At 39.3% G+C, this 26,427-nt stretch overlaps 1 protein-coding gene across 1 annotated transcript in view; it reads right to left on the bottom strand.

Annotated features, from left to right (window-relative positions):
* SLC5A8 (solute carrier family 5 member 8) overlaps nucleotides 1-4,858 on the bottom strand; it is a 40,094-nt gene extending 35,236 nt beyond the window's left edge. Inside the window, exons 1-2 of the mRNA XM_090275356.1 lie at nucleotides 4,135-4,858; nucleotides 10-75 (exon numbers count right to left, since the gene is read on the bottom strand). Coding sequence (XP_090131482.1) covers nucleotides 10-75; nucleotides 4,135-4,485 — 417 coding nt within the window. The 5' untranslated portion in view covers nucleotides 4,486-4,858. The remainder of the gene's footprint in view (nucleotides 1-9; nucleotides 76-4,134) is intronic.
* Between the last annotated feature and the right edge of the window lie 21,569 nt (nucleotides 4,859-26,427).

Raw genomic sequence — 26,427 nt, 5'->3', positions numbered from 1 at the left:
GCTACTTACCGTTTGAATAATGTAGACGATTGTTCCACAGAGACGAACATATTTGTTAAATCGAAGTTCTAAATACTGTTTCCAAAAAAAGGAAAAATGGTTAATATGTAAAACCTCTGGACACTTTCTTTTTAAAATCAGCAGCTTAAGTAAAGGAGTTAGAAAATTAAACGTCATAATTAATTTGTATTCTCTATTTCTACTTTACTATTATTTTTATTTACACACAGCAAAATTGACTCTTTTTTTAAAATGCAGTTTAATTAGTTTTAACAGATAGACACTCCTCTAACCCCCAGAAAACTCCTTCATGTTGCTCTTTTGTAGTCAAACCCTCCGCCCAACTCCCAGCCTTGGCAATCAACTGATCTGTTGATTTTGCCTTTTCCAGAATGTCATATAAATGAAATTATATTCTGCATTTTTAGAATAAGCAGAGTATGGTTCTCCCCTTGCTTTTGGTATACTATTCCATACAGTTCTCCTGATTCACTTAGGAAATCAATCCTTTCCCACTGCAGTCAATTGTGATAGAATTGTCAATCAAGGTGCCCTGCCTCTCTGATCAAGGAGGGGCCACATGACCCCAAGCTCAGCCAACTGGCTTCTCTTCTCAATGGGTATTTGAATCCGAACAGGCAAGATATAAAGACAGAGTACCACTGGAGTTGAAGCAGCTGATTCTGACAGGGTGGCCTGAGAGGATGCACTGGATTCTGTCTTTTCTCAGCCTGTTCAGCTTTTTTCACTGTTATATGAGCTACTCCCATATTTGTCCAATAAATTTTTAACTTAAATCAACTAGTCAATTTCTATTCAGAACCAATGACCTTGCCATTCTTCCTACTCTCCTTGACATCTCTTATATCTCATAATATAGTCTGCTATCTCCTATATTACACATCAGAATGTATTATAGAGTGAAAACCCTAGAATTTCAGAACTGGAAAGAAGCTGGAGTGCAAGACATTCTTTCACTTAAATATGATTGCTACATGTAGAGAGAATTTTAAAACTGGCAACAATAGTCTGTTCATACAGCAGAAAAAAAAGAAGAAAGAAAAAAACTAACATTAGGTAATAATCAAGGGGGGATAAAGGATATTTTTGCATCATAATCACAGCTAACATTAATAAAGTATTTGCTTTGTATACTGTCCTCTCAACAACTCCATGAGCAGGTACTAAGTATAAGCACATGAAAACAGTGGAGCTCAGAGAGAACCCCAACATTGCAACCTAATAATTGAATGGATATAGTAAGTTCAATTATTTTTCCCCAAAGATCAGCTGGATCCAGGCAAACCTATGGATTTAAGTCCACACAAGACCAACTCAAGTTAGAACCAAGAAGTCTATCACTATCTCAGCTATCAGTGGTTACCAGGCTGCTAAAGAAATACCTAGGGACCTCCCAGAGGCTCAAGTCACTGAGAAGTAGGCTCAGAGAATAGCTATAGGATTACCAGACAAAACCAGAGAATAACAGTACTTGCCTCTAATAAACCAGAACTTTGAATAATTTAGAGACACTAACATCTCTACCAAATTATTTTTTAAAAAACAGTCTAAACAATTCAGATTTTGCTGGATTCAGAAAAATAACGAAGAAGTGATGAGGAAATTACATTCCTGCATTTTACTTCTTAGCTATGGGTCTGGAAGTTACTAAACTCCTATCAGGACTATACTCTGAAGGCAGAGATAAGTAGATATCAAAAATGCTTCTGAACAGCTGATTTTAGCTAACCAACTGGAAACAGGGAGAGATTTTACACTTGAGACTTCTTATTCTGTATGGGTGGCTCCACCTTTCACCATAAGACAAAATGTTCCTCCAGAAGACTCACTAGAACCTTCAGAAGCAGCCAATATGCCCCACTGCATAGCCTTTAGGCAGGTGTCTACTTTGCTTCAAGCTCTCTTATGTAGCTTAATTTACTCTGAGCCTTTTGTCTGCAAAATGGGGCTCTCTCATAGAACCCCCCTTAGAAGGACTGTTTTGAGGACTGAGTTTGATAATGTGTGTAAAACATGCAGCCAGTGTTCAGCATGTATTAAACATTCAGTATTAAACTTTTTTTTTTTTTTTGGCCATTTTTAGCTGGAACCCTGCTAACTTAGCCTCCACCACCCTGGAAATGTGTGGGAAATCTATTTCTGCTTGAGTTAAGGTGCTGCCCTGTAGAAGCACAGGTCAGTGATTACGAGAGCGGCATTCATCCGTGAGAACTGAAGTCCCCTTGCCAGATTCTTCAAACCCTTTCTGAGTTTTGGAGTTAGTTAACTACACATCAGAGCTCAGAGACTCAAATGCCTACAGGTCCCATCTGGTGGTATTAGCCCAGATGTTCCATATATTAATGTGTTGGAATATTCCTCACATCCACTGAGAAATATGTTCTCACAGATCTCTTGAAACAGTAACTCCGTTCACCCCTGTCCATTTCTCCTTTTTCATTTTTGATAAAGACATAAATGCAAGTAAAGATGTCTCTAGCACAAGGAAGTGACATGCGTATGCACTGATGGGTCCTCAATATAGGAATAGGGAGTGATGTCAATGGCTATAAACTGGTATTCCTGTGGCCACTTGGGATGTGGGCTCAGTGTTCCCAGTATTTTGGGTTTTCATAAGAAGCCAGATCTGGCATTTTATTTGCCTTCCACCATCATTAAGTGCTAAGTGTCTTCTTCTTTTTTTTTTTTTTTTTCCAAAACACCGTAAGTGTGTAGGGGAAAACATGACTAAAGATTGAGTTTGGCCTGGGACCGCCAGTTTGTTAACTGTGCAAAACAGAAATTCCATCCAGCTCACTTCTAGGGTGATGACTGAACACTCCCAAACAATGATCAGAGGCAGGCAATGCTGTCCCAAGGGTGCCTTGCCCTGTTGTGCCATTGGAAGCCTGTCCACAGCACCAGTTAAACCAGCCTTACTAGGAAATCAACTTCCAGGGACTCTGGATTAGAGCAAACACTAAATAAGTTCAAGGACAGGGGAAGCTGCTGAGAATGAGGCTCTGAGCCCTCTAGAAAATGGCCTATTAGAGAGTTCACTTCTGCAGGTTTGTGTATGTGGCTCACGGGTTAGTGCATCAGTGAAGGAGACCACTGAGGGCACTGAACCGGACCCCACTAGTTCCTTGAGCTTTTATCCTCCTCAAACATTCCCATTCAACTGCTCTTTAAACTAAACCATCCCTGATTGGGGTGGCTCAGTTGGTTGGACGTTGTCCTGCAAACCAAAAGGTTGCCAGTTTGATTCCCACTCAGGGCACAAGCCTGGGTTGTGGGTTCGGTCCCCAGTCGGGGTGTGTACAAGAGGCAACCCACTAATGTTTCTCTCTCACATCAATGTTTCCCTCTGTCTCTTTCTTCTTTCCTTCCCCTCTCTAAAAATAAATAAATAAAATCTTTTTAAAAATCATTAAGAAGTAAAATAAACCAAACATTCTAAACTAAACCAAAGTTCACCATCTCTGCAAAGCCCTTTCCTGCAGACAAAGTGAGAAAACCTATGACCAGTGGACTTGTGCAATAGGAAAGACAGTTTCCCTCAAGTATCACCTGAAGTTACCCAGCTGGTAAGTGGTAGAATCTGGTCTCAAAAGCAAGTACTGGGACAAGAGATACAGCAACTTAACAGGACACCTGCCTCTCTTTGGAAGGTGTGTGTGTGTGGAGGGGCAGAAGGGGGAATACAACTATCTCCCCAACTATCCTGGAAAAGTGAGTGGTACCTGAGGACCTGGTACACGGTGATTCATTTCAAGGAGGAAGGAGCTGTGAGACTGGAAGGACTTAACCTCCTCAAGATAAAAAGTTCAAAAATCTTTCTTCTTGACTTGGAATCAAAGATGTTAAAGCAGAAAGGCCTTAGCGAGCACTAGTCCACATCACTCCAATTACGTTGAAAGCCTCCTTTTTCACTGACATCTTGAGAGTAAGTCGCAAGATTTTTGTGTCCTTTACAGGACACCTCTTTCCAAAAGGGGAGGGCGGGGGAGGAGACGGACCTGCACAGGGAGAGATTTCAGCTTGGCGGTGCGTCTGCCCCCTTGGAAGAATCCCTCCAGGAGCCTGACAAGTTCTCCCCTCTCCCTTCCCTGGCTCACCATCTCCCCGCTTTACCTCGTAGGTACTGGTAATTCCCAGTTTATAGAACACCGGGAGGTAGACCTCCGCGCTGATGACCACCACAAAGAGGTAGGTGATGCCAAAGAGGCTGAATATGGCCCCGAAACGGTACACCTCAGTGGGGGTGCCCAGGACGGTGACAGCGGACATGAAGCTGGCGGTGAGGGACAGCGCCACAGGCAAGGCGGTCATTCTGCGGCCGCCCATCAGGAAGTCCTTGGAAGTCTGCCGACTGTCCCCGGCGAAGGCATAGTAGATGCCGATGACGGCCGAAATGAGCAGCATCCCGGCAAACACCACGTAGTCCCACACCACGAAGGTGCCAATACCCCGCGACCTGTCCATGGCCGCACGGTCGCCTGGGCTCTGTGCGCAAACTGGCAACTCCAAGGAGCGCAGCCGGAGCTGTTCCTGGCGCTCACTTCTTATCTCCCCGGTACCGCGGGCGTGGCAGGCGTGGTGCCCAGCGGTGATTGGAGGCGTCCTCCAGCTGTTTGTTCCCGCAGACCCCGACAGTCCCGAGAAGTGGGGAGGGGGATACGCACCGCCAGCAGCCTCGGCACCCACCACCGCCAATAGAGCCCTTGATTTGGGACTTTCAGGACCCCCCAAGCTGAGCTAAGTGCTCTCCAGGTGCCAGGCCAGGGAGGCCCGAATTTCCCAGATGCCGCGGACACCTGGGCAGGTCAGAACTGGAGCCTCCAACCACGTCTGGAGAAAGCACAGGGAGCGCTCAGCGTAAATTATATCAACTGCACCCAATGAGACGCATTATTTAAATGAGGAGGCGACTGATTCAGGAGGGTGGATCGAAGGGCAGTTGTCATGGCTTTACCTTTAACTGTCCAGTTCAAAAGTCCAGGTCCTTATGAGAAGATACACCTGGAATTTTTAGATTCCCTTATTTGATAAATTAATGGACGATTGGGGTGACAGTGTGCACTGAGCTGAAGTGCCAGTCCCTAGGCAGGTAAGAGGAAAGGAGGAAGTCTGTGCTATTGGTCATCTACATTTTCATTCAACAAAATTTTAATACTACCTACTATTTAATGAACCTTACCATGCGATATATAACATGCCTGGCACCTTATACATCAACTAATGTGATTCTTGCTAGTACCCTTGAGTTAGGGATCATCTCCATTTTTCAAATGAGGAAACTGGTTTAGAAAGATGAAATCATTTGCCCAAGGAAATGGTGGAGATTAAGATTTTTAATCCAGGTCTGATTTCAGAATTTGTTCTCCTAATCACGTGCTCTACTTGTGGAGTCCAAATGTAGATACATATTAAAAGTAGGCATAAAAGCGTACACTTAAACGAAGACACTTGAAAGCATATGGAAGACAAGATCATTTCCAGGATCAGTACTCCGGATATATTTTAAGTGGCTTGTCTTGAAATATTACTAACAATGCATGAGTCACACTTGTAAAGCAATGTGATTCTCAGGTTTTTCTTCTAAAACAGGCCTTCCAGCCAAATGTGCCAGGCACAGCTCTATTTCAGGTCATCCTCATTCATTTTCATATATCTGTATAATTTATCAGTTGGTCCTCGGAAAACAATCCTCAGAACGTATTTAGCTCAGTCCAGTATGTGAATAAAGCTTTTTTTTTTGTAACCTGGCATTATTTGTATATTTTCACAAGGAAATAAAGAAGGAAATGGAAGTTAAATCTAAATAATGCAATTACTTAAACAAATAATGTGGTTTGAAATTATGTCCCAACTGTGATATATGTGTGTCTGTTTGTATGTATGTGTGTGTGTGTATATATATATATATATATATATATATGAAAGAGAGAGAGAGAGCAACCCGTAAGTATAACACAGAGGAATCCAGCACAGGAACTCTTAGCAATTGAGTCAGTTTCCTGGGATCTTCCTTTAAAGCCAATAGCTCTAGATATGAAAAGTGCTATTTAAACAAAATTCATTTTCTTTAGATATCTAGAGTAAGGAACAGAACCTCAGGCAGCTAATGACCAATATATCTTTGTAGTCATATGAGAGGCAGAAGAATTTGAGTTTAAACTCTAGATTCTGAAACCTGACGCCGTGACCTTGTAATCTACTATTCACAGTATCTTGAACAAGTACATACTTCTGTGTTTTACTTTCCCATATCTAAAATGGGGATAATAATTCTTTCCTTATATTTTAATAGAGAATTAAATGAGATTATATACAAATAGCCCTTGGCACTATACATGCTGGCATTGTATAATTGCCTAGCTGCTTTCCAATTTATTGAGAATGGGGTTGGTGTGAGTCTTGGAAATACTGCTATTAGAAACATCCCATTTCCCCTAGTTAGTTTCCCTTGTTTTCTAATATTTACATAATGTGGTAAATTATGTATAATCTATACCTTGTTCTTCTTTCAGATCTTTAAAATATATGATATATATATTCAAATAATGTTTTCCTTTTTATTTATTGATTTTTTTTAAGAGAGAGAGAGTAAGGGGGAAGAGAAAGACAGATGGACATCAATTTGTTGTTCCATTTATATACGCATTCAGTGGTTGAATGCATATATACATTCATTGGGTGTATCTAAGTGTGTGCCCTGACTGGGAACTGAACCCCCAGTTTTGGCATACCAGGACAACGCTTTAACCAACTGAGCTACCCGGCTAATGCAAATAATGTTTTCAAGAAGAATACATGAATTTTCTATTTTCTGAGCCTTTGAATATATGAGGTTGATTATCTGTTGTTTTGTTTTCACACATGAGAAGAAAATTCAGCTGAGAAAATCTTAGGGAGTAATTTTTTATTCAAAATTTATAGATATTTTTCTATTTTATTTTTTAAATTAAAAATTTTTTCAATTAGAGATGACGTTCAATATTATATTAATTTCAGGTGTACAGCATAGTTGTTACACAGTTAATTCCTGAAGTGATCCACCTGATATGTCTAAGCACTCAGCTGACACCATACCTAACTATTACAATATTGTTGACTGTATATCCTACATTACCTGTACTTTACATGGTAATGACTAGTTTGTAACTTCCAATTTTACTTCTTAACCCCTTCACCATTTTTACCCAGCCCCTTAACACCCCTCCCATCGGGCAACCATTGGTCTGTCCTCTGTATCTATAAGTTTATTTCTGTTTTCTTTGTTCATTTATTTTGTTTCTCAGATTCCACATATAAGTGAAACATATGATATTTGTCTTCCTCTGTCTGACTTTCTTCACTTAGCATAATACCCTCTAGATCCATCCATGTTATTGGAAATGACAATATTTCATTCTTTTTTATGGCCAAGTAATATTCCATTATATATGTACATCTTCTTTATTCATTTGTCTATTGATAAACATTTAGGTTGCTCCCATATCTTGAGTATTATAAATAGTGCTGCAATGAACATAGGAAGGCATATGTTCTTTTGAATTAGTGTTTTGGATTTCTTTGCATAAATACCCCAAAGTGGGATTGCTGGGTCATAAGTTTTTGAGGATCCGCCATAGTGTTTTCACATCCTCTTCTCCATGTCCTCGCCAACACTTGTTTGTTGATTTATTGATGCCAGCCATTCTGACAGGTGTGAGATGGTATCTCATGTTGGTTTTTATTTGCATTTCTCTGCTGATTAATGATGTTGAATATCTTTTCATGGCTATTGGCCATCTCTATGTCCTCTTTGAAAGTGTGTCTATTCACATCCTTTGCCCACTTTTTAACTGGATTGTTTACCTATGTAAGACTGGAACATGAAAATCTCTCCATGATAAAGAAAATGTTGCAATGACATCTCTTGTAACAAGAATATCTGTCTCTGACACTCAGTGAAAAAAGAACAATATTTTGAGCTCACAGAGGTTCTAAATACAAGTCTATGATTAAGATTGATTTGGGAATGACTAATACTTAAAATTAGGAATGAGTCAACAGTTAAGGGAGTTCCATGAGCTGCCTTCAAATTTATAACTTTAAAGAAGTTTTATAACTTCACTGGCTTGTTGCCTAAAAGTTATGTTGGCATAAAAGCTAGATCTTTCCCTAAATAAGGTAAATAATATTAGCTATGAGGTACAAATTCTCACCTTTTTTCTCTGCAAACTTTCCTACTGATCAATGTACTTATAAACATATTAAATATAAAATATGACTATTTATTTAATAACATCACTGAAGAGTTCATTCAAATTTTAGTACAGTTTGTAGAAAATGGCTGTTTAAACCACAATAGGTATTTTACACACTTTTTAAAGTCCCATTTTTGGTGTGTCTTTCAAGTTTGACAAGGTATCTTTTTTCCTAGAAAAGTAATCGGTAGCTCTGCAAATGGGTGACCTGATGCCTCTGAAGACCATGGATACAGATATTGAGAAAAGGGACATGAGAGCCAAACAGGTTTCCCAGAATTGAAATTATGTTTGAATTTCCTATAAGTCACCTCATACTTCTGGGAAGTGTTTAATTACCACTTGTCCTGGAACAAGGAAACAAGAATGAAATTTATACCGAAGATCACAGCATTGCATTATTAATTACATCACATCTTTTTAGAGAAGTTTTTTTTTTTTTCCTGTAGAAATACAGGAGTTTTCCTGGATGGCCTCTTTAATTTTTTTAAAAGCAAAGTAGCTAGAAGGAGGCCTGTGAGAATGGAGGGACACTTGCTGTTAATTACTTTCAAGTAAGAAAAGGACCTAGAACGTGCTGACATGTGTCACAGCTCATGCAGGGATAGAAACTGCTCAAAGAGCTCTTGAATTTTCACAAGGACCATCTTGGAACAAGGCCCCCAATTTTCTCTCCCTGCATGGTTTCCTTTCACTTGTAAATGCTCTCACCCCATCTCCTCCTGTTAGAATCTTACCCATCATTTATGGTGCACTCAATAGTCAAAGTTTTTCATGGAATATCTCACTACTCCTAATTCCACCTACTCTCCAGCCAGATATACCCTCTCTCTTGCTTCAAGCCCTCTTCACGTGTTAATATTCAATTTTTGGCCTTCATAGTGGTACAATATTATAGTTGTTTTAATCAAGGCAGGAATAGCTCATGATTCCATGAGTCTGAAAGAGGAAACTGGAAAGCCACTCTACACGCCTGTGTGGTCTCCCCCTCTCCCCCTCAACTTATGCCCTCAACTTAGTGGGCAGGAAATCCCATTGATGCAACTTGCATCACATGTTCCTAGACCTCTGATCCAATCAGCTGTGGCCAGAAGAGCAGAGTTCCCACTGGGACTACACCGATTCACTCTGAGGGTGAGGAAGGGAGACTAGTTCCCTACGTAGGAACGTGGTGAGCTGGCTAGACACTCTGAAAGATGTCTTCTCTGTGAAAAGTGTGTGTCATCTAATTAAGTCTTGTGAAAGGGAGATAAGCTTCTTGGGAAAAGGAGCTGTGCTTATTCATCTTTATAAAACCAAGCACCCAGCGCTGTTTATTGCCTAAAGAAAAGGCTGAACTTGTTATTGTAATGGTCCTACTTTACAATGCCTGTCGGGATTGAGAATTTCCCAGAAACTTCTTTAAAAATGAAATTTAGAGATCTAATTGCCATCAGGAAGGGATACCTGAGGGCTCTTAGGGTGCTACCAATGTTTTATTTCTTGATTTGAGTATTGGTTAATGATTATTCACATTATAATTATTTATTAAATTGTGCAAATATTTCACAGTTTTTAAAAACTGATTTTTAAACAGCATGGCAGACTGAACACATATATTTACCTTTTGTTTCCTCCTAAGCCTCACTAAAATGACCATAGTGGAATAAAAACAGCATAAACCGCAAAGATGAAGGGAGTAAAAGCAAAAGAACAGGGAGAAAATTTTGGAAGCTGGAAAGCAGATGAGTAAGTAGAAACCTACTTAAAAACAAAAAGCAGAAAACACAACAGCATGGATGGAACTGGAGAGTATTATGCTAAGTGAAATAAGCCAGGTGGCGACAGACAAATACCATATGATCTTACCTAATACAGGAAACTCATGAACAAAACAAACAAACAAGCAAAATAGAACCAGAGGCTCAGAAACAAGGAACAGACTGACAGTGACCAGAAGGGAGGGGGGAGGGGGAGAAGGGGGCAAAGAAGGGGAAGGGTCTAGTCAAGGAACATGTACAAAAGACATGGACAACAGGGTGCGGGTTGACTCTGGGAGTGGGGTTGGGCATGGCAAGGGAGAGCAACAGCGGAAAAATTGGGACAACTGTAATAGAACAGTAATAAAAAAAGTAATTAAAACAAACAAACAGAAAAAGCTGAAATCTAAGCCAGCAGCATAGGAGGCCGCCAAATAGGTTTACTTATAGGCCAAAGAAGCCCCAAAAGGATCAGGAATTGGTGGTAACAACGGTTCTTGAAGTGGTCAAGATGATGGGGAGGGGGGACAGCAAAGGGAATTGGTTGAAAATCTGTATATGAGGAAATTTTACCCCATTTCCTCACCGACCTCATGCAGCTGAGCCACAGCCCTTCCCCCACCCCAGTAGAAGACTGAAGCTTTGCTCACAGAAGAGGTCACACCAGAGAGACCCTGGACAGACGACCCTGGGCACAACTGTGATGGACTTTCTATACTGAAACCTGGGGACTAAGGGAATGTCTACATACTCAAAAAAAAGGAGACCCCCTGCATCCTTCCCCCATTCATCACTTTCCCATACTTTCCCTCAAGAGTACAAATCTCCACTCAATACGGCTCACTACCTCAGGCAATCACTGCGAAGTGTTTGCTCTCTAGGCTGGCGGGCTGCACAGTTGTTGCCCTGGGATCTGGGTTCGCCACCCTCTGGGGATTTCCCTGGTCCTTATCAAGCGTCTCTTACTCCCTGAATCTTGTATTTCTTCTTCACCATGTCCTTTCATCTGGGCTGTACACACCGTCCAATAGCTTCCTGAGAAAAGAGTCCACAGGAGGTTATTCTGTTAAGAGCCAGCATGTCAGAAAAAGCCTTTATTCTAAGTTCATACTTGAGAGGATTGTTGGGCAGGGAGGCTTGTCAACTACAGTCATGCACCGTAAAATGATGTTCTGGTCAACAATAGATGGCATCTACAACAATGATCCCATAATATAATGGAGCTGAAAAATTCCTACCGCTTAGTGACGTCATAGCCATGATAACGTTGTAATGCAATGCGTTACTCGCCGCAATTGATAGAGGAGAGATGTAAAGAAATAGTTTTGCACAGCTGTACAAGGTGTTTGTGTTCAGCTAAGTGTTATTACAGAAAAGTCAAAAAGGTAAAACATTAAAAAGTTTATAAAGTAAAACGTTATAGTAAGCTAAGGTTCATTTGTTACTGAAGGAAGACAAATATTGCTTATGAGTTTAGTGTAGCTTAGATGTCTAGTGTCTATAAAGCCTGCATTAGTGTACAGTGATGTCCTGGCCCTTCACATTCACTGCTCACTCTCTGAACTCACCCAGCGCAACTTCCAGTCCTGCAAGCTCCACTCATGGTAAGTGCCCTATACAGGTGGGCCATTTTTATCCTTTATCTTTTATTTTTACTGTAACTTTTTATGTTTAGACACTTAGACAAATACTTACAATTGTGTTACCGTTGCCTACAGCAGTCAGTCTAGTAACATGCTGTACGGGTGTGTAGCCTACAAGCAATAGGCTATACCATAGAGCCTAGGTGTACATGTAGTAGGCTACACCATCTGGGTTTGTCTAAGTACACTGTGATGTTCACACAATGACAAAATCACCCAACACCACGTTTCTCAGAATGTAACCCCATCATTAAGTGACTCATCACTGTTTTGGGCTTTTTTGTGGGGTGTTCTGGCTAAGTTCATTAGGCAACCCTCAGATATCAAAATCAAAGTCTTCTTCCTTCTCTTCTTCTTCTTCTTCTTCTTCTTCTTTGTCCTCTTCCTCCTTCCCTTTTCTCCCCCTGCTTCTTCCCTGGTCCAGTCTCAAAAGCAAAGAATCAGTGACTTGCTTACATCTACGTTTCTGGTGCCTAGTACCATATCTGACACCCAAAAGTCATTTAATTTGAATTCAAATTAACAATGTAACTTGAATCAAATGAACTTTATTCCTCTAGTTAGATATCTGTGAGGGACCTGAAAATGTGAGAGTAAATAATAAAAACTCCTTCCTGCACTTGAAGGAACTGTATGCAACAATTAAACTCAGCATCATGAGGACTGACACATCCTTGCTTTACTTGACTTCTCAGCAGCTTTTCACAGAATACATGGTTCTCTCCTTGAAACTCTCAGCTTCCAGCACATTCTCCTGGTTTTCCTCCTGCCTCACACATTGCTCCTTCCCAGTCACCTCTGTGGGAACCACCTTGTACTGTATCCCTAAACTCCAACTGTTGGAGTGTCTCAGGGTTTAGTCCTCTGCACTGCTCACAACATAGGTGATCACATCCAGTCCCTTCGCCTTAAATTCCATTTATATGCTGGTCAGTCCACTTAGCTCTCTCTAGCCCTGAACTCCAGATTCTTTATATCCATCCAGCGGCTGCACAACATCTCCACTTGTCAATCTTTTGACATCCATGCCTCCAAACCTGCTGCTTTGCCCCAGATAATCCTGTCCCAGCTGACAGCACCATCACCTACCCAGCTGCTCAGGTCAAAGCCTTGTAATCACAAGAGGCCTCGGACACAGTGGTTATGAACCTTGACTTTGCAGCCTGTCATTTCCTGTCTGGGTCATCCTTACACAAATCATCAAACCAGTCTGGGCCTCAGTTTTCTCATCGGAAAAATGGAGATAGTGTCCACCCTATGGGACAGGTGTGAAGATGTGGGTGAATGTATGTTAAAGCATTTAGAATCTGGCATAGAGAAGGCACTAGAAAGGCATTTGGTGTTGTTGTTATTCCTATATGTAAAGCATAGAAACAGGACCTGGCACCCCGTATGCATTAGGTTTACTGCTAGCTGCTGCTGCTATTAATATTGATTCCTCTTTTTCTCTGGTGGGTTACATTCAACTCAAAGCAGATCTTGTTGGCTTTATATTCAAAATACAACGAAAGCACTGTATAACTGCTTGTCTCTGTCTGAACCATTGTAACTCTAACTCAAGCTATCTCCTTTTCTCTGTTGGATCCCATGATATTCTCCTAATTCATCTCCCTGACCCATAGTCTGTTTTTTATATATAAATATGATCGTATCACTCCTTGGTCAGAATCTTCCACACGCTTCCAAAGCACTCAGGTTTGGAGCATAGCCAGCAAGCCTCCCTAACCTAGCACCTGGCTGTCTGGCCAGCATGGGCCCCTACCACCTTGCTCTTCCTCACTGAGCTCCCTTACACTGGCCTCCTTGCCATTCTTTGAGCACAGATAGAAAGATCTGCCACAGGGCCTTTGCACTTACTGTTCTCTTGCTGGAATGCTCTTTCCCTAGATAGTTCCATGCCTCACTCTCTCTCAGCATTCACAGCTGTGCTGAAATGTCACCTCTGACCAGTCAGATCTCCCCTCTCTAATTATCCTGTATTAGATGTGACCTTCCTCATTCCATCTCCACCTCCATTGTTCCCTATCCTCTTGATATATATTTTATTTTTGTTATATATATGGAGACATACACATTACATATAACATATATCATATAGATATAGATATAGATAGTATTATATATTTTGTGTTTGTGTGTTTTTCCCTACTGCTTATAACTTCCTGCCTTTATACTACTCAGTCCTGCCCTGTGTAGAACTGTGTGTGTGTGTGTGTGTGTGTGTGTGTGAGTGAGTGATGAGGTGGGGGATAAGGAGATATTGTAAGAATTAGACTTAATCACTTCTATTTAATACCTCCTCTTTCGCGTATAAGGCATTCTTAATATTTAGAGGATAGATTTGGGTTTCTTGGGCTAGGAAGCCAAGAGCACATTCAGCATTAAGTGCCCATGGGTCATCCTTACAGGACTGGAAATCATGCAGGTTGCCTTAAGTTTCTCCTTTAAAAAAAAAAATTCTATAAAATTTATTTATTTTTAGAGAGAGGGGAAGGAGAAAGAGAAGGAGAGAAACATCAATGTGTTGCTGCTTCTTGTATACCCCCAACTGGGGACGTATCCTGCAACCTAGACATGTACCCTGACTGGGAATCGAACTGGTGACCCTTTGGTTCGCAGGCCGGCACTCAGTCCATTGAGCCACACCAGCCAGGGCAAGTTTCTTCTTTTAAAGCACTCATGGAAGTTTTCATCTTGTACATCATTTTCATCCACATCTTTTGTCTTTTCTTGCTTGTCTTTTTTTTTTTTTCTTTTTGCATTAAACATCTAATTACATAAACACCAGGTATCATATGGATGCTCTGTGAATACAGGCATATGTTCTATAATAATGATTTGCAAATGATATGACTAATATGATTGTGTCTATTTTAATGGGATTGGTGTTGTTTTAGCACAAAGAGGTGTCAGTTTGGGGGTTCAAGGGAAGAAAATGTTTTTCCTGTCAAAATTAATGTTAATTATATTTCAGCCTATGAGAAAATGAGCTATGTTATCTCCCCATAAGGGCATTTGTTCAGTAGCAATTATCCACATTGGTGGGGGAATATCATACATTATTTGCTTGTTATGTATTCTACGTCTACCACTCTAGAGTGTTAGTTCTGTGGGACAAGGACATTGTTTTATTTAAAATAGTACCTGATACATGTAGATGCTCAATAAATAAATATGAATGAACATAAAAAAGTACTTAAACTGTAAATGAGAAAACATTTTTTCTTTTGTTTTGAAATATAGGAACATGTATGATCAGTAATTATGGTTATCTTAAACAGGAGAATAAAAATGTTTGAAGAAAAAATACAAAAAATGCTAAGTTATTGGAAAGTTGTGATTATGAGTAATATTTTTTTTTTGCTAAAACTTCCCAATTTTCTGGAATGTTACATTGTTTTATTTTTTAAAAAATCACGTCCCAAGTGAAAGCACATTGAATTGCAAATCCAGAGGTCCAGATTCCACTACTGACTGTACTGTGTGATCTTAGGCAAGTCTCTAAATTTCTCTGTGCCTCTGTTTTCTCTCCAGAAGTAGGTCTTAGACCTTCCCAGCTGCAAAATCCTCCTTTCTGCCAACACTAGCCACTCCCATCCCTCCCCTCCATTGTGCCTATCCTTCACTCTGGGTCAGAGGGTAGAAACATTCTAGAATGACAGTCGGCCAATCTCAATAGGTGGAATTGTTTCGATTACCAATAGTCTTCATGATTGCAGTTTCCTTTAAAGTGACAGGTTCTGCTGTATTTGCAGTGACTGCTCCAGTTTCTGGCAGTGTGGCGTGACCTGTTCTCCTGATTTCATTTGTGCCGAGTCCCAGGAACACCTCCAGGAGCCTTAAGTCTAGCTGGAGGAAGAAGCACAGCACTTGCCTGGCATTCAGCTCCTGTTCTTCTGGTTTGGGTGGGGTGATGGGTTGGCCCTGGGCTGGCACTTAATTCTCTTTGCTTTCATTACGTATGATTTTTGGGTTCCTGGAGACACTAGAGAATCACAGGTAGGGTAAATTAGCTCCCACTACCCACCTGATGAGGCAATCCTCAGGGCTAAAAGGCCAGCCTTGAAAACCCTTTATGTTACAGGCTGTATTTCAGTTTAGATGGAGTCATTTTTAAGTGCATGTGTGATCACTCTGTGCGCCATGAGATAAACTAGTTGGTCAGGGTGGTACCTGGAGAATTCTTATCTAGTGGCAAGTTCTCTTCATGCAGTGACATGGGACCCAGCTGATGCTCAGTTTCAAAATCTCTAATCATAAGAAACAATTGCTTAGTTGTTTATACCTCTACTTATGACACATACAAGTCCTAACTTCACAATAAAGTGAAGGCACTCCTTGGTGCCAATATAATGACCATTCCCCAAAGTCTTTCAAATGAATGTATAAATGTTTCATTGTTATGACTAGACTCATAGAGTGAGTATGTCAGTCTGCTTACATAAACTCAGGAAATAACCCAGCTTTTGAGCACAGGATGTTTCTTAAGACAATGTTGAGACATCTGTAATTAGAAGAATCATTTTTTTAGGATTAAATGAGCTAATACATGTAAAGCAGTTCCTGGCATAGGAAGTACTCAAAAAAAGTTAGCTTTGGCTGTTTTATGTATTTGTTATTATTACATTCAATACATGAGTGGCCCCTTAGCCCTCTAGGAGGGAAGAATGCTGTCAAGGACAGAAATTCTCCTCCACCCCTAATTATAGAAAAATTGAATATGCAAATAAGCAAAAAGAAGACCTAATATACCTAGTCTAACCCAGGTTTTTGTGATGGATATGCTTCAATATTTTATAGAGAGAGAGGAAAATATTTATAAAGGTCATCAATAGATAAAAAGAATGTGTCACACAATCCTTGACTTCAAGGACCTTCTATTCCACTTGTGGAGGTAGAACTTAGGAGGGAAGTGAAAAAATCATAATAGTGGAAAAATCATCCATAAAAATAGTTGTGATTTTTTTGTTAGCATTTATATCCACCCCAAGCATTACTGTCCTATACATGTTTGAAAAAGATTATACATGGAATTTTAAAAAAACTTTTTGTTTAATCCTCACTCAAGGATATGTTTATTGATTTTAAAGAAAGAGGAAGGAAGAGAGAGAGAGGGAGGGAGAGAGAGAGGCACAGGGAGAGAGGAGGGGGTGTAGAGAGGGGGAAAGAGGAACATTGATGTGAGAGAGAAACAGCAATTGGTTGCCTCCCTTACATGCCTTAACTGGGGATCAAGCCTACAACCTAGGAATGTGCCCTGACCAGAGATCGAACCCACAACATTTTGGTGTATGGGACAACACTCCAACCAACTGAGCCACCTGGCCAGAGCTATACATGGACTTTTTAAAAATCTAATAGTATAAGAAGTCCTGTGGTAACTCTTTTTGTAAAGGCAGCTATCTCAAAGGAGATACACATTGCCTAAGCGACTTTATAACTCAATATTTCCATTCCAGGCTTAAGACAAAGGGTGCTTCTCCTCCTCCTGAAACCTAGAAATGCCTGAGGGAGATGTCTTATAAATATGGCAGTCCAACATCAAGACTGTACTTGACTTTCAAGCGCTATGTGACATGGACTGTCACTGGAGATTTTGGCAAAGGTCCAGCCCAGTTCTCTCTGTGACAGAACTAGCCCAAAACTATCTTTCTACCTCAGCAAATTGTCCCCGAGACTCTAACATGACGAGAAAGGCCAAAAAGAAAATGAACACTCCAAAATTTCCTTTTTTGTAAAGGTAGAAGGGAAGGAGTGTATCTGCACATTGCAAAAGCCCTGCATACTGGCACTGTGAGTGGCTCTCCTGTCCCTTTCTTCCAAGGGCAGCCACCTGGATCTGGTGTGTTGAAACTTTCACTGGCCAGTGGGCATTTGATGTCAAAGGATAATTGGCTCCTGGGGAAACTTAGCCTAGCACAGCTATGAGAAATGCTCCCAGCCCAGCCCTGGCTGCTTTTCCCATTCCAGCACTGGGATCCAGTCCAAACCCAAGTCTGAACCTAGTAGCCTAAGAGCTTTCTCTTGTCCCCAGAAATATGAAGCTTGACTGAAGAATTCTAAAAGTTGTCAAAATCCCAGGAAGCTGACTCTATGTTTGATTTAATTTATTTCCCATGGCATCCCAAGTGCTTCACCTAGTCAAAGTGCTCCCCTTTGTGCCATCACAAGCCCCTTCACTTCCTTGAAAATAGCAAAGAAAGGAAGGAATCAAGAGTTTACCAGATCATTCTTGGATAAGAAAACAGCCCACAAGGTTTCAAAACTTTATTCCTGACATCTGATCAAGACCTCCTCGCGCAACCACCAAAAAAAATTACAACTAGATCTCAAAACAAATAACACCCAGAACTGTCAGAAAATTGAGCCGTATGGAAGTCCAACCACCAAGGATTTAAAGAAGATACATTCATCCAGATGGATAGGAGGGGCAAAGCCTCAAAGACAGGTGAAGAGGCAGGAAAACATGGTGTGGCACAGAGAATCAGTGGTGGCAGTGGAAGGGACAGTCCCATATTCATGTGTTGTGGATAAAAACCAGGTGGGATACCTTGGGAGTGAGCAATCCTAGCTTCAGGCCAGACCACACAGCCCAGAGTTCCAGCACTGAGAAGAAATATCCACATAACTTCTGGCTGTAAAAACTAGTAGGGGTTGGGGCAGCGGAAGAAACTCTCAGATTTTCAGGAGACTCTGTTTAAAGGGCCTGCATGGACTTAGAACATACACAAATACACCCACTCTGTGATTGACCACCAGGGCAACAGCTGGAAGGGCTCCAGTCACATACAGAAAGTGGGTGAAGTGAACTAGAAATGGAGCAAGTGCTGGGCAAACCTTCTGAAGCCAGGCAGCAGCATTGTCCCCTCTCCGACCTCCCCACCCTGCACAGATCCAAAAAGCAGGTTGCCCTGCCCTGGTGATTACCTAAGGCTCTGCCCCATACAATTTATAGGTGCCTTTTCTATAATGGGCTACACTACTGAGACAGGGAATCAAAGCAGCTCTACCTAACACAGAAACAAACACAGGGAAGCTGCCAAATTGAGGAAACAAAGAAATATGGCCCAAATGAAAGAACAGAACAAATATCTGGGAAAAAAAAAAAAAACCCTAAGCAAAACAGAGATAATCAGCCTATCAGATGGTCAAAGAACTCATTGAGTATGGCAACAACATAATGGAAGAAATGAAGGTTACACTAAGTGAAATAAAGAAAAATCTACAGGGAACCATCAGTGGAGGGAAGGAAGCCAGAACTCAAATCAGCAATTTGGAACATAAGAAAGAAGTAAGCATTCAACCAGAGCAGCAAGAAGAAAAACGAATTAAAAAAAAAAAAAAAGAACTAGTATAAAAACCCTCTGGAACATCTCCAAATGTACCAACATCTGAATCACAGGGGTGCCAGAAGAAGAAGAGGAAGAGCAAGAAATTGAAAACTTATTTGAAAAAATAATAAAAGAAAACTTCCCTAATTTGGTGAATATACAAGTCCAGGAAGCACAGAGAGTCCCAAACAAGTTGGACCAAAGAGGACCAAACCAAGACACATAATAATTAAAATGCCAAAGGCTAAAGATAAAGAGAAAATCTTAAAAGCAGCAAGAGAAAAGCAGAGAGTTACCTACAAAGGAGTTCCAATGGGACTATCAGCAGACTTCTCAAATGAACTTTGCAGGCAAGAAAGGACTGTCGAGAAGTATTCAAAGTAATGAAAAGCAAGGACCTACAACCTAGATTACTCTATCCAGCAAAGCTATCATTTAGAATAGAAGGACAGATAAAGTGCTTCCCAAAGTAAAGCTGAAGGAGTTCATCATCACTAAGCCATTATTATATGAAATGTTAAAGGGACTTACTTAAGAAAAAGATTAAAACCATGAACATTAAAATGGCAGCAAATTCACAATTTATCAACAAGTGACTCTAAAAAAACAAATTAAGCAAAAAAAAAAAAAAAAAAGCAGAACAGAAACAAAATCATAGATGCAGGGTTCATTTGGAGGGTTATCAGCTGGGAGGGAGAAGGGGAGAAATGGGGAAATGGTGCAGGCATTAAGAAGCATAATTGGTAGGTACAAAATAGGGCAATGTTAAGAATATTGTAAAATGGAGAAGCCAAACAATTTAGATGTACAACTCATGGACATGAACTAAAAGGGAGGGGCAAAGGGAGAAAAATTGGGACAACTGCAATAGCATAATCAATAAAATATATTTAAAAACCTTTATTCCCATGTTTATTTCTAGGAAAAACTGAATTAGATGGACCTAGACACATTAGCTTTGTTAAGGCTGGTGCTTTTCTGTCCTCCAAGACGTAATGGTGTTCTCTCTGTATTTCTAAATGTGAGCTGTAGCTATTTCTTAATATTTTAAGGCTTAGTTATTTCCAATTAATTTCTTACCAGGGAAACTGAAAATTTATCACCTTTATCAGGCCCCTGTTTTTCCCCACCTTCATACACATTCCATCCCCAATTTTTCCAATGGAGGTATATCATAAATATTTTGTTAGTGGAGAAAATCAGCACCTATTTTATTGTGACTGTATAAACTTATTTACAGCCAAGTTATATAGTGTATTAAGAAAAATATTTACTTTCATATGTAAGCTTTAGCTTCTCCTAGAGGTAATAATTGTTTCCCTCTCTCTTTTTTATTTTTTCACTTGCTTGTTTTCTTTGGACCTCTCAGCAATTCTTTCATCTTTAACGTCTCAATCACTCTCCATCCACAAGCCAAGAATCAGATTTGCAAAAGCAGTAACAGTTCTCAACTTTCTTCCAAATTTAGGCATCTCACATTGTACTCGGTAAGATAAAATTCTCAAAAAAATAATTAGCTAATTAAAACAAACTCTTAAGTTTTTAAAAGGCATTTCCTATTGATGGAATAAGAACAGACTCCTTATTATTGCCTTTACTGCTTTCTTGAAACATTTTTTTCTATTGATTTTCTTGTACAGAAAAGTAACTTTTAACTTTAAAAGATAAAACTGTAAACTACTGAAAGCACAGAGAAAATGGATTCAAAAGAAATCCATGTCGAGTATAGAAGGCATACAGTGTCAGGGAAACACTGTGTATAATAAGTATTATTTGAAAACTTGAAAAGATACAAAATACCTGACCACATGCCTCATGCTTCACAACATCAGCCCTCTCATTTCTATAAGCTAGCCGCGTACTGATGGTATTTACTATTTGGGTTATTTCGTGAAAAGTTGCTATTACTAGATGATGGTAAACAAAGTCAGAAAGCACTGAGCACTTACTTAGAAAATCTTGGATCTCTTTCCACCAGAGCAGCCACAAGGAACAAAGTTAAGACCAGTCCTCAATGAGGAATTCCCCTTTTCATTTTTTGTTGTGGTACAACTTCTTTGTTTTATTCATCATTTCCTGTGATATTCCCATAAAACCAGTTGGTCTGCCCAACTCATTTAGTTGTACACATTAACTATGTAGTCTTATTACATGCCAATCGTATCTCAATATAACGCTTTTTTAAAAAAAACAGTCTGTTTCATTAAATAAGCATAGGTTGATCATAGAGAAGTTACAAGGAAATGTTTATTTACTAACATGAGAGATTGGTCAAGGTGCAATGCACAGTGTACACTAATAAAATCCACATACTTTTTGAGGTTTGTTGCCTCCTGTGTCCTTTTCTTGGCTATAATGTTATAAAGTCTGACAATAAGATAAGGCAATCCCTCTTTTTAAAACAAAATCTCAAGGTAGTTGCCTTGAGTAACTGTATTCTAGTCCTATAATGCTATCATTATACAAAGTAGTTTCAGCAGCTCCTAGAGGTATCTTCAACACCTGGGTAGGCATGCCAGATAAAATACAGATGCCCAGTTAAATTTGATTTTGGTATAAGCATGGAACATATTTACAATACAGAGAGATCTGATCAGATTCCTGGGGAGGAGTAAGGAGGGGCTGTAGGAGGAGGGAATGGTAAACAGTCTAGGACAGGATTGGCTGAGAAGCTGAATGCCTCCAGAGTGCATGGAATTATGGGTTAGAAGATTTGAAATAAAAGACGGCTAGGTCTCTGTCTTCTGGGTGGGCTCTCTCCGGCTCTTGGGCTCTCTTCTTCCTCGAGGATGCCTGGATGATTGTGCTGCAGCTGCCTGTGTTTCCCAATGGATGGTATTTGGGATGGGAAGGAACTCCAGGTACAGCCTAGGGTCAGGCTGGCCTGGCAGAGGGTGGCAGGTTTATTCTTCGGGTGTTCTAGAGGGAGCAACAGGGGAAAAATTTGGACAACTGTAATTGAAAAACAATTAAAAAATTAAATTAAAAAAAGCTTTGAATTGATAGGCTTAAGTGAGTGCTTTTGAATAAAGACTCCTTTCCTTTATCATCAAACCTTTGCCTCTGAAATTTTGCCTAGAGGGTGGCAGCAGGCAGCAGGATCCCAACTGCTGTGCAGTAACATTTATACTAAAAAAAATATTCATTACTTAACTTAAATTCAATTTTAACTGGGTATCCTGTGTTTTATTTGCTGACTCTGGCAACCCCACACTTGGGTACTTCTAGGTAAAAAATTTAACGATGATAGTCTTCTGTGGAACGTGGCTGTGATCTTAGACACAGTCTAAAGTCTTTCAGAGTGAAGTCTAATGCCAAGAAGGATAATAGCACTTTTGATCAAAAAGAACATTAAAAAAGTAAGCAGACAGGTTTTATGATGGGCCTTGTAAATTGGCTCTTATAGAAATACTTAGACTTTTCCAAAATGATTTTATCAATGGCAGGCTTTGAAAGAGTATTTAGCCTTCCAAAATAATCAGTTGAAAAGGGTAGCCAGACTCTGAGCAGGAATTAACAAAATGGCCACAGATTTGTGTATAGTTTCAAATGTTAGTCTCAGACTAAAGAATTGAATTCAACTACTGAACCTTTTATATTTTTGACCGTGTAAGTTATGGCTTGGTTTTATCATTTGCATATAACTATAAAGGCTTTTGCTGAACATTTCTCTAGAGAAACTCAAATGAGTTTAACTTCCTAGTGTAAATTTCAGTCATTTTTAGACATACTTTCTTGTCACCCTGGGTCATAGTAAACCGCGGATTGTGTGTCATATGCACTCTATTTGCCAAAATTCTTGGCAATGTATCTTTCCATGGCAGCTATTCTGTAAAGTATTGGTGCGTTGCACACACCTTATCATTTTATTGTTATTGTTATTATTGCTGTTATTTTCATAATAATACCATGATATTGACATGGCAGGAATTTTCCCTACTTTTGCAGATGAGATGACTATGGTTCAGAGAGACAAAATGATTTGCTACTAAAAAGCAACGGACAAAGAAAAAAAAAGCATCAGATAGAAGCCCATTTATACTGAATGGGCAATATTTCCATCAGGTCAACCTGACTCTGAAAAAAATATGTAAACAACATTTTGAGTTTCGTTCCCAATTTGAGAGTTAGGAGATGACTCAAAAAAAGAAAAATCAGTAGGGTGAAAACAATATTTTACTGAAATGTGGCACATGCCAAGACATATTTGTTGGTTATTGGACTCTACCCAGAAACCACAAATTCAAGGATCTTTCAAAAGTAAATGAAAAATATCAACCCAAACTGATGTCTATTATTGATGAGAAGTGATATGGACTTGTGGCCCTTAAAATATCACTGAGATATGATAAAACATCATGAAATTAAGTTTGCAAATGTTTCTTAACTAGGACACAAAAATCACTAAACACAAAAGGAAAAAATTAATAGATTATGTTAAAATTGAGAACTTTGTTCATCAAAAGACATGATTAAGAATGAAAAAGCACCCAGAAAGTTGAAGAAGATATGTGCAATCATTATAGTAGGCAAATGACATAACCAGAATATAAAAAAAAAAAACTTCTACAAATCAATAAGGAAAAGACATTCAATAAAATAATATGCAGATGACTTGCCAAAAAAGACATTTGAATAGCTAATAAGCACATGAAAAAGTACCCATCTTCATATCAGGAAACTGAAAATGAAAACCATAATGTGATGTACTACCTACCACCAGAATGATTAAAATGAAAAAAATCGAAAATACCAAGACCGACAAAAATGTAAAGCAACCTGGATCTTCATACATCACTGGTGGAAGCATAAACCGGTACAATCTCTTGGAAAATTGTTTGGTACTAAAGCTGAATGTAAGCAACCCCTAAGACCCAGCAATTCTACTCCTATGTGTATACCCAACTGAAATGCATACACATATTCACCAAAAGACAAGCACTACCATGTTCCAAGCAGCACTCTAAATAGTAGCCCCAAATGGAAATTTCTTAAATGCTCACCAATAGCAGAACAGATACATAAATTGTGATATAGTCACACAATAAATTCCTATTCAGAAGTGTTAATGAATAATTTATAACTACAACAGCAATATGGATGGATCTTAGAAACATAACATTGGGCAGAGAAGCCAAACACAAAAGCGAGCATGTGGTATTGCTCCCTTTATATAAAATATTAAAGTAGCACAACTAATCAGTGTTGTTAGAAGTCAGGACAGGGATTATCCTTGATGGGGGAGGGGAGCAGGAATAATGACTGAAAAGCAACATGCAGCAGGACTTCTGTGGTATTGGTAATATTTCTTGATCTGGATAATGATTATAAGGGTGCATTCAGTTTATGAAAATTCATATGTGTACTAGTATAATTTGCACAGGTTTTAATGTATATTATAGTTTAATAAATGTTTCTTAATTGCTAGGATTATAAAGACATCTAACAATTCAGATTTATCAGAATTTCTCTTGGAGAGAAGTTCATGTGTGGTTGGAAGCAATATTTTCATAAGATTCTGGTTAGAATACTATGGTAGACAGCAGCTGTTTTGTCTGCCCTGTATACCTCTTGTTCTTCTGGAAACAAAATTCCAATTTTCCTTTAGATACTTATCTATTACATGAAAAGGCTTTCAGGTGCAATGTCTTCCCCTGACTCTACTTCCTCACTACAGGGGTAGGCATGCCAACCAGTCAGAGAGCCTTTCCCATCTAGACACAGTTATTGGTTCTAATATTGACATATATCCCCCAAAGGGTCAATCAGGGTCCTTTTTAGTAGATCTGAGGTTAAGGATGCTTGGTAAACCCTTAGATTCTTAGGCATGTCAGCCAATAAAGCCCATTTTTACTTAAAGTGGGTGTCCGTTGCTTTCAGCAAAGATTTCTGACCAATACAAATGGTAACGTCTCTGGAGGACATTATTCAGGTAACACAGCTGGTTGCCAAATTACCTTGTAAGGATGTGATTCTAGTTAACAATGGAGCCTGGGCCAGGTGATACATGCGACCATCCCTGCTCAGTACTTGTAGCAATATATTGCTATATAACAAATCACCACAAACTTAGTGAATTAAAACAGTACATGATTATTACCTCTCAGTTTCTATGGGTCAAGAATCAGGCATGGCTTAGCTTGGTCCTCTGCTTCAGGGTCTCCCACAGGCTGCAATCGAGTGCCAGCCAGGGTTGGGGTCTCGTCTGAAAGCTTGACTAGTAAATTGAATACAAATTTAAATAATATCAGTGTGAAGGTTCCAAATTATTAACCTTCCTGAGCCATATGTTTTGGCCTGTTATATATTCACAGCTAGTGCAACTATTTATTAAGAGTGGTCTGGAGTCCAGAAGGTCAAGGAGCTTGGAAATTATGAATACTAAATTAAATTAAATCTCTAAACTAAATTTGAAAAACACTCTGTAATAACATTTCTCTGTACTCCTCAAACCCTGAGAAATTAAAGGAGTATCATAAACTTTATGGAAGTTTTGCTATGAGAATACTGACAGTCAAGTTTTTTGTTTTTTCTTTTCATCAAGCACTTTAAACTGTCTTTATATCAGTCATCTATTTGGATTCCTCCATAAGTTTTTAGACATGCATCAGAGATAAAAGGCAAGATAAGTTGGTTAAAATCACAGATATACTCCAAATTTAAAACTTGGAAAAAACAGAATTATGTATAAACAGAATAATAATATACATATAATTATTATGTTTGTAATATAATTTTTGTATTTTCTATAGTATTAATATAGTATTTTATATAGGTATGTACCATATATAATATGGATAGGTAGGCAGGTAGATAGAGAAATGATTCATAGATAAATAGATCACATTACTTTCCTTTCAGTTGATGAATTCTTTCTTTATCTCCACCTTACTTCCAGTTCAAATATATTCATCTGAGGTTATAGGAAGATACATGAGTGGTTTAGAGCAAGGGGATTTGTGACAGTCCAACACGAGGATAAGAAAATAAAACCCTATTAATTGATTGATAACCAACACAGCATGTCTAGACAGCTTAAGGCTGGCACACATTCTCGAATTCACAGGCAGTTTCTACCTTATGAATAGGCAATGTTTCAAAAGCTCATTTGTAAGCATTCAATAAATAGTGACTACTATCATTATTGCATGACCTCTGATAAATATAAAACAATTCTGAAGATATAGTTAGTAGCAGTTTTCTCTGTCATAGAAAAAGTGCATGTGTGTTCTGGAAGGTCTGAGTCAACAGCCTGGAGATCTTGGCACCAGGTTCTAGATCAGCGATTTTCAACCAGTATGCTGCAAAAACTTTTTATTTTATTTTTTTAAGCATATTTTATTGATTATGCTATTACAGTTGTCCCAATTTTCTTTTCTTCTCCTTTGCCCCCCTTCACCTGGTACCTCCCACCCTCCAGCAACCCTCTCCCCTTAGTTCATGTCCATGGGTCATGCAT

This window comes from Furipterus horrens, unplaced genomic scaffold, assembly GCF_987537825.1.
Source record: "Furipterus horrens unplaced genomic scaffold, mFurHor1.1.pri manual_scaffold_4, whole genome shotgun sequence".
Classification (NCBI taxonomy): domain Eukaryota; kingdom Metazoa; phylum Chordata; class Mammalia; order Chiroptera; family Furipteridae; genus Furipterus; species Furipterus horrens.
This window is presented reverse-complemented; position numbering and strand designations above follow the sequence as displayed.